The sequence below is a fragment of the Monodon monoceros genome, unplaced genomic scaffold, assembly GCF_005190385.1.
Source record: "Monodon monoceros isolate NGI ecotype Baffin Bay Population unplaced genomic scaffold, NGI_Narwhal_1 Super_Scaffold_3, whole genome shotgun sequence".
Classification (NCBI taxonomy): Eukaryota; Metazoa; Chordata; class Mammalia; order Artiodactyla; family Monodontidae; genus Monodon; species Monodon monoceros.
Genome location: NW_021703780.1, coordinates 37,065,303 through 37,074,521, shown reverse-complemented (window position 1 = coordinate 37,074,521; position 9,219 = coordinate 37,065,303). Strand labels below are relative to the sequence as shown.

General features: G+C 44.3%; 1 protein-coding gene across 5 annotated transcripts in view; it reads left to right on the top strand.

Moving 5' to 3' along the window:
* The first annotated feature begins 5,033 nt into the window (after positions 1-5,033).
* RNF8 (ring finger protein 8) overlaps positions 5,034-9,219 on the top strand; it is a 45,578-nt gene continuing 41,392 nt past the window's right edge. For 3 of the 5 annotated variants that reach the window (XR_003796576.1, XR_003796575.1, XR_003796574.1), the window contains exon 1: positions 5,062-5,286. Coding sequence is in view for 2 of the 5 variants with exons in the window: in XM_029241950.1 (XP_029097783.1) it covers positions 5,176-5,286 (111 nt within the window). In the remaining 3 variants the exon portion in view is untranslated. Of the gene's footprint in view, positions 5,287-9,219 lie in introns of all 5 variants that reach the window. The other 2 variants (XM_029241950.1, XM_029241952.1) reach the window with 2 other exon arrangements.

Here is a 9,219-nt window from a genome sequence, read left to right as displayed (position 1 = left end):
AACTTCTATTGTGTTAAGCCACTGAAATTTGGTGTTTGTATGTTACAGCAGCTAGCACTACCCTAACTAGTATATAAAGCAGACAACCAACAACTCTCCAAGGGTCCCCCCCCCCACCCTTCCTGTTCCAGTTCTTAATCGCTGTGTAACAAACCATCCCCAAACCAAATGGCTTAACATAACCATTGTATTATGGTCACAAACTGTATGGGTAAGGAACTCAAATGGGGCGCAGCAGGAATGGTTTAGATCTACTCCACGATGTCTGGGGCCTCAGCAGAATGACTCAAAGGCTGGTATCCTCTAGGGGTACCTTCATTCATAAGTCTGCCATGTTATTTGGGACCTCAGACTATTGGCCAGAACATGTACATGTGGCCTCTTCATGTGACCTCTCCACTTCATCATGGTTGACTGGGCTCTAAGAGCATCCCAAAAAAGCCATGTGGAAGCTGTATCACCTTTTATGGCACAGCATCACTTCTGCTGGAGTCATATACACACCCAGATTCAAGGGAAGGAAATACAGATGCCATCTTGCAATATGAGGAATGTCAGTGTCACACTGTGAGAGCATGTGGCATGGGCGATCTTGTTGCAATCATCTTGGAAAACGATCTGCTGCACTTGCCCCATATTGTTCTTCTCCTTTTCCCTTTCTTCCTCCTGCCCTGTTCTTCCTTTTCTGCTTGCCATTTTCCTTTCCCATTCCCCAAGCCTCTCCTTTGCCAACTCCTCGGCTCTTTTCAATTAACATTAATTGGGCATATGTAATGAGACAGATGTTAGATCTACAGATATAGATAACAACCTACTTCCTTTTCTGCATCCTGCTCTTTCTTGCGCCTCCATTTTTCCCTCTTGAGATGGGTATAAGGCAAAATTTCTCAACCTTACCACTACTGACATTTGGGACTGGATAATTCTCGCTGTGCGGGCTGTCTTGTGATTTGTAGGATGTTTTGCAACATCCCTGGCTTTTACTCACTAAATGCCAGTAGCATACCTGTCCCTGTCATGACAATCAAAAATGTCCCCAGACTTTGCCAAATGTCCTCTGGGGCTCAAAAATCACCCCTGGTTGGGAATCACTGTTATAAGGGAAGATATAGGGGAGGTGGAGTTAATAAAATCCCCAAATCTTAGAAGGCAGTAACTCCAAACTGTTTTCATCATGCACTCTTGGCGTCAAAATAAAGTCTGAGCATACAGCCTGATATATGAATATTTATTTATTCATAAAAAGTCTATACATATTCTCTATGTTCTTTTATGTAAGTAAAAAATATTCACAAAACTGGACATTTTTAAAAGAACAGGATAAAATCCTAATTAGACATCCTGATATATTCTTTCCACAAGCAAATGGGCCACCTTGTATACTCCCTGGGATACGGCCATTCCACCTTAGAGACCACTGCCAGACAGTAATGAATGCAACTTTGGGGCTAGAAAGATCCGGTCTCCGGCCCTGGCTTCAGTTCCCTGTGCTGCCATTTACTATAGAGTTTCATTCATTCATTCAGTAAAAATGCCAGGAATGCAATGGAAACCAAGACATAACCTTCAAGAAGCTCATGGTAATGAGACCTTGGGCAACTCAGTAGTCTCAGGTTCCTCACAGGTAAATGGATGCAGGATGGTGTGAGAATCAAGTAAGATAATATAAAAAAATTTTGTTATAGTTACTAAAGAGTTGTACCTACTAATTCATTGCAGGGCTATTTGTGGTCTCGAAAGACTGAAAAGAACAGAACCATATATCAGTAAGGGACTGGTTCAATAAGCAATGGTACATCAGCACAGTGGAGTAATATACATCTGAAAAGAGGAAGGAGGACTATATGTTTATACCGCTATGGAGTGATGTCCATGATATATTGTTAAATAAAACAAGCAAGGTGCAGGTGTGGGGGAGGGTTGAATAGGTAAAGAATGGGGCATTTGTTCAGGGTGATGAAACTATTCTCTGTGATACTGTGCATGACATTATGCATTTGCCAAAACCCATAGAACTTTACATTCAAAGGAATGAACCTTAATGTATATAATTTAAAAAAATCATTTAGGAAGTCAGGGGATTTCAGATAGAATGCAGATGGTGGCAAAAGAATATAACTGTATGAAACAATCTCTTTGAAGGGGGTGGGGAAAAAGGGTGCTGACCTAAGTAAGTCTGGAAATAATCTATATGACTAAAGGCAAAAGACCTGTGTATAAGTTGTGTACTCTAACTGATAAAGTTGTTTTCCATGGGTGTATGGGTTAACAATACTATAACCACTATACATGTATACTGGAAATGATGATTAAGTAAATGGATGGCAGATGGTGGGAGCCAGGTTTCTCACTTTTGGAGTGGTGGAAGGTCACAGGTAAGCAAGAATGATCCAGCAATAATGCATTAGAGTTGTAAGACATCAGTATGCACATGTTTAGTTTACAGGTGGAGATATATATGTATGTTTATGTATATATGTTTATGTATATACACATGTTATTACATACAGACATACAATATACATGCATGCATACCTACATAAATATTCATCAATGTATGGATATAAAGGGGTTAGTATTCACACATGTATTCACTGCTCTGCCTGTTGAGAGAACCAGTAACATCCCAGTAGCGATGAGCACACCCAGTGGCTAGATCTTTTTTTTTTTTTTTTTTTTGCGGTATGCGGGCCTCTCAGTGTTGTGGCCTCTCCCGTTGCAGAGCACAGGCTCCGGACGCTCTGGAGGCGCAGGCTCAGCGGCCATGGCTCACGGGCCTAGTTACGCTCCACTTCCTTAAGGGCATGTCAACCACAGAAATTATTTGGAATTCTTCTGCATGGGAAATTTGTCTCTTCGTCCCCATTTATTTACCAAGTCATTTATTACATCAGTATGAACTCATGGATGATTATTTTATACTTTGTGCTATAATCCAATACCACTTTATTTTGTTACTCAAATTGTACCTACTTTGGCTGTTAAGAGCTCTTTCAATTGGCTACATTGTCCCTTTGGCATACTCCCATCATTGTGTTTTACTGAGCACTTCCTTACTTTCTAGACCTGGTATGAGCCATTTCTACAAGGAGCCCTGCTTCCTTTTATTGGAAATGGTATTAGAAACCAAGATCTAGCCACTGGGGCTTCCCTGGTGGCGCAGTGGTTGAGAGTCCGCCTGCCGATGCAGGGGACACGGCTTCGTGCCCCGGTCCGGGAAGATCCCACATGCCGCGAAGCGGCTGGGCCCGTGAGCCATAGCCGCTGAGCCTGCGCGTCCGGAGCCTGTGCTCCGCAACGGGAGAGACCACAACAGTGAGAGGCCCGCGTACCGCAAAAAAAACCCCCCAAAAAACAAAAAAAGAAAAACAGAAACAGACTCACAGGCTTAGAAAACAAACTTATGGTTACCAAAGGGGAAGGGGGGGAGAGGGATAAATTAGGAGTTTGGGATTCACATATACACACTACTATGTATAAAATAAACAACACGGTCCTACGGTATAGCCCTGGGAACTATATTTAATATCCTGTGATAAACCATAATGGAAAAGAATATGAAAAAGAACATATAAGGACTTCCCTGGTGGTCCAGTGGTTAAGACAGTGCTCCCAGTGCAGGTGGCCCAAGTTGGATTCCTGGTCAGGGAGCTAGATCCTGCATGCGGCAATGAAGATCCCGCATGCCGCAACTAAAAGTGGGCGCAAATAATTAAATAAGTCAATAAATATTTTTTTGAAAAGTATATATGTATAACTGAGTCACTTTGCTCTACAGCAGAAATTAACACAACATTGTAAGTCAACTATACGTCAATAAAATTTTTAAAAATTCATCCATTGGAAGTGTATGCTTCAAGGACTTTTTAGTAAATTTATACAGTTGTGCAATCATCACCACAATCTAGTTTCATTTTCACTTATTTATTTTTAAAAATATTTTATTTATTTATTTATTTTGGCTGCGTTGGGTCTTCGTTGCTGCGCGTGGGCTTTCTCTAGTTGCAGCGAGCAGGGGCTACTCTTCATTGTGGTGCACGGGCTTCTCAATGCGGTGGCTTCTCTTGTTGCGGAGCACGGGCTCTAGGTGCGTCGGCTTCAGTAGTTGTGGCTCACAGGCTCTAGAGATCAGGCTCAGTAGTTGTGGTGCACAGGTTTAGTTGTTCCATGGCATGTGGGATCTTCCCGGACCAGGGCTCGAGCCCGTGTCCCCTGCATTGGCAGGCGGATTCTTAACCACTGCACCACCAGGGAAGCCCTATTTATTTATTTTAATTCACTACAGTTGATGTACAATATTATGTGCCCGTGTATACCACAATTCAGTTTTAGAACATTTCTATCACCTCCGAAAATTCCAAGTCCATTGCATTCAACCCCCTGGCTTCCACACCTAGCAGCAGGTAACTGTGCTTTCTGCCTGGATAGATTTGCCTAGTACAGTCTAAGTTTTTTTTTGTTTTATATATATATATATATATATATATATATATATTTTGGCCGCGCCTTACGGCTTTCAGCTTGCTGGATCTTAGTTCCCCCACCAGGGATGGAATCCTGCGCAGGCAACAAAAGCGCACTGTCCGGACCACTGGACAGCCAGGGAATTCTTTTTTTTTTAATAATTTTTTTTCAGTCTGAGTTTTTAAAAATGCGGTAGTAAAAGAAGATCGTGCAAAAGAGGTGCTGTTTAGAAACAGGTTTAACAGATTTTAAATTTATCATAAGTTAAAAGTTGTTTAAAAGTTGTTTATAATTTTAAATAACATGGAAATCATTACAAAGCAAAATTTTTAAAAAGAGAGAGGAAAAGCGAGAAGAGGCTCCAGTGTGGGGAGGCTAGAACTGGGGCGGGGGCGCTATAAAGGGTGGGAGAGGCGTGTCGGGAGCATCAGGGCGCGTCGGGCAACAAGTGCCGGCCCTGGGGCTAGACCGCCCTCACCTGGTTTACAGGGTGCCAAGAGCCCTCCTCTCGCGCAGGCGCAGTGACTCCGGCTTGCCGGCCTTTGGCGGGCTGGGGGCGGAGCCCAAGCGAGCTTTCGCCTGGATCGCGAATGCTTAGCGATTGCTTCTGTCTGTAGTGTAGGTATGGCTCCCGCTAGGAAACCGAGAGGCGGCGGTAACCCGGGTCGGGGTCTCGCTCTGTGCTGACCGCGACCCAGGGCCGAGTGGGCTATGGGGGATCCTGGCTCCCTGGTCACGGAAGGCCGCGCTGGTGACCGGAGCTGGTGCTTGCGGCGTGTGGGGATGAACGCAGAGTGGCTGCTGCTGGAGGATGGAAACGAGGTGAGGGGGAGGGGGTCTTCCTAAGGTGAGGGAAGGGAGTTGGAACAGGCACGGGCCGGAGGGAGGCTCAACGGGCCGGAGGGAGGCCCGACGTCCCGGCGGGAGGGATGAATGGAAAAGTGGAGGTGGGAGAGGAAGTGAAGAGAGCGGTGAAGGGTGGGCCCTGGGGGGGAGGGAACGGAGAAAGGGGTCTGGTGCGAGTGGTTGGGGGGGGTCTGAGGTGGGCGGTGGCCGGGGGAGGTACTACAGTGTGGGAGAAAAGATGGCCCTGTGGAGAGCGGCCTAGGCCCGAGGGCAGAGCTGGGGCCGATGTCAGGGTTGCGGGAAGGAGCCTGGTAGAGGGGCAGAGTGAGAGGCGGGCGTAGTGGATGTGAGGACTGCTGGGGTTTCGCAGGGGAAGGAGGCGACTGTGTTAATGGATTGGGGGGCTGGCACGGCACCTATTGGAGTCGCACCGGAGCACCCGGCTGCTCCCTGCCGGGGCGGCGGACCTGGCAGGCGGAGCTGCCCCAACTTCCGAGAGTCACGGAACCGTCCGGGTTCTGGGGCGGGGGGGAACCTCGGAGGACTGCTGAGAGCGTGAACTTTCTCAAGTTTATTTTGAGAAAGATTGCGAGTTTGAGGTCGTGTCCCTTAAAATACTCAGACTTTTACGTAAAAATGCCCTTTCCCTTTCCGACTCTTGAGGAAAACTGGCGCTTTGGTATGGGCCACAATTATCCTGTGAGTCTCGGTACTGCCGACTGGCACCCCCTTAGATGGGTTGAGGTAGGGCTACAGAAATACAAGAATTCTCTCCAGAAGCTGCTTATGATGTTCTCTAATGCGGTTATAAATGCAAAGAAAAGAATTTAAAGAGGACAGGTGAGGCACGGTTTCAGTTGGGCGCGAGGACTCGGGAGGTGGTTCTAGAGAGGGTGATGGAAGAGAGGTGGGGGGAGAGCGCAATCAGCTTGGGAAGGAGGGCTGGATCAGGGACCAGCTTGTGGTGATTGGGAACCGTTTTGGTTTTGGAAATGATTTGTGTGAAGGATAAAGAAATCTTTTGATAATTTTGTATGTTTAACTAGATTTTTCCTGTAAGTTACATAGTCTCAATTCAGTCTCCCAGGTATTTACTGAGTACTTGCATTGTTTGCTGTAGTATGAGAGGGACACATAACGATGACTTTTGCTCTCAAAGAGTTTATTGCTTGAACGGGGAAAGAGGATTTTATGCAGTGAAGCAGTTTGAGAACATCCAGGCAGACTGTATGATCAAGTGCCAAGATGTGGTTTATTTAGTACTATTCTAAGAACAGTCAGAGGAGGAATTCAGGTCCAGCCTTAAATGTTTCTAGATTTGGGGATTATAAAGGATTACTTGTATGCTGTGGATTGAAGAACACGAGGAAGATACCTCTGCCCCCAGTCTCTCTTCTATCCACGTTATCAGTGCCTAAAAGTCCATATTAGGCATTCATTCTGTCAGCTCGAGCATTGGCCTTCCCGGCACGACCCTTTCCAAAAGCATATACCTTTAGGAAGTTTAACAAATGAAGATACTAATACCTGAATAATAGTAACTATACCTTATTTTGTATAGGACTGGGCTTTCACATACATCATTTAATCTGAGCCCTGCACATATACCACACTCACACACAACCCTGTAACGAATTTAGTGGTCATGTTAATTGTTCTTTAAGATTCAGTTATGGTGGATTAATTCATTACTTCTGAATAGCTTGGTAGCACTGAGAGTCTTGGGGAGAGGGCAGGCAGAAAGGTTAAAGCCCCTGCAGCAAGGACAAGAGGACTATAAAGTACTCCTACACATATTTTAAACTATCAGATAATTTTGTGTGAGACCACTGCTATGAGGGGAGAGCCATATAAGCCAGAGTGAATGGTGAAGATATAGCAAGAAGACTGGCTTGCCTTGGGACCTGTGTGGAGGAGAGGCCTCCCAGGCCTGGCTGTCTGCAAGGTCGGACCTTAGGAAGTAGTTGGAGCATAGCCTGCAGTGTGTATGGACAGAGGCCTGGGTCAAAGCCAAGAGATGAAGTCTTGCTTATATTATAATGGTCCCCAAACGATAGCACAGGCCTGTGTGCACAAGATTTTAGGAGGTGTGCTGATATTACTTAGTTATAATGAGAGTAAAGTCAGTTTCTTGCCTTCCCAGTACCCCTCAGATTCTCAACTACAATAATAAAACAAGGTTCCTCTCATTTCATTGAAGGGAATACTGTAGTAAATTGTCTGCCTGAATGGGTGTCTTTAAACTTCTTAAACCAATCCAGAGAGTTTGGTAGAAAAACAAATTAGATAGAGATTTATTGCAAATTAGCTAGTTCCCAGGCCCTGTAAGTGTTTAGGCCTTTGGGCGAAATCATAGTGTCTTCATTTTTCTCTTTTCTTCTCCTGTATTTGGTTTTCATGAAGCTCTTTGCCCTAAGAGGGTTGGAAAAAGGAAAAGGATGGTCCTAGAGGAGTTGTTGGTCATTTGGGAAACAGTAGGAGTCATGCCTAGGAGGGAAGCATTAGCGAAGGTGGGAAAGGACAAGATGAACTTGTAGACCAATACTGTCAATAAGCTCAAAGGCTTGCAAAACTGTTGTAAATGGAAACAGTCCCCAGCAACGAGTTGGCAGTTTGTTGGCACTCAGTTCCCATGGGGAATTTAGTTTTATGTTATGCATGGTGCTGGGATATTCAAATAAGCTCATGCAGACTCTAACCATGGTGTGGATGAATTATCAATATATCAAGGTCAATTCTAGGACCAAACAGTGAAGGGAAAGACAAAAAAGAGTGTTTCCTTCCTTTCCTGGATTCAGAGTTCATAGGAGGTGATTTCAGAGAAAGGCGCTCATCTCCCTTTTTTGTATTACTTTCTCCAGGCTACCCATAATGGCAGTCTGACTGTCTCCCCTCAGGTATTAAAATGGAATATTTAACACTTTATTTATTAGAAATAAAGCTACCTAAATGGAAATTCTTACTGAGTATGGATGACAGATAAATCCTTAAACGTTCCATTTTTAAAGGGTATGTATATTAATTCAGAGGAACTTCTATAATTAATGGAATGTCTGGCAAACTGTCAAAGCATTGAAAAACTTCAGATTCAGAGTTTTGGTGGAGGTGATCACCACAACATTTTATTGGGGAACAAGTCAGATTATAAGGTTCTTGGCTGCTGCTCCATAGTTTCCAGTGGTAATAACCCATTTTCCAACTTCTGACCTAAAAAAATGCCCATCTCCTGGAATCTGGGAGGACTTATAAGCAAGATCTCTTTATTCTTCCATTTATTCACAGATATTTACTGAGCAGAAAGAGGCTCTGAGGAGTACAGGGTACTGTGGTATACAAGACAGATAAGGTCCCTGCTCATGAAATTTAAATTCTAAATATAAATTTAGAAAAGTAAATAAAAGTAGACAAAAATAAATGAAACAAGCAGGATAATTTTGGATGTGGTAAGTGCATGCTAATAATGTGAAGGCATGCAATGGCCAGGGAGGGATCAGGCAGCAACTTTAGATCAGGTAATCAAGGTAGGCCTCTGAGGAGCTGAAACTTGAAAGATAAGGAGCCCATGCAAATGGATGAGAGAAGGATGTTCTAATCAGAGGGGACAGGTGAAAGTACCCTCAGGTAGTGTTTCTGACCATAATGTGAGATAACACTAAAAAGGTAGAGGGGTGTAGGACATTGAGGGCCTTAAAGGCTGTGAAAGGAAGTTTGGATTATTAGAGAATTTTAAGAAGGGAAAAGATCTGGTTTAAAGTTTTTATATTACCACCCCAGCTACTGTGTGAAGAATGGGGGCTGGCGCAGGAGCAAAAACAGCATAACTGGAGGAAAGAGTGCTGTTTGGATTAAGGTACTGGCCACCGGAGAGAGAGAGAGAGAGAGAGAGAGAGAGAGAGAGAGAGAGAGAGA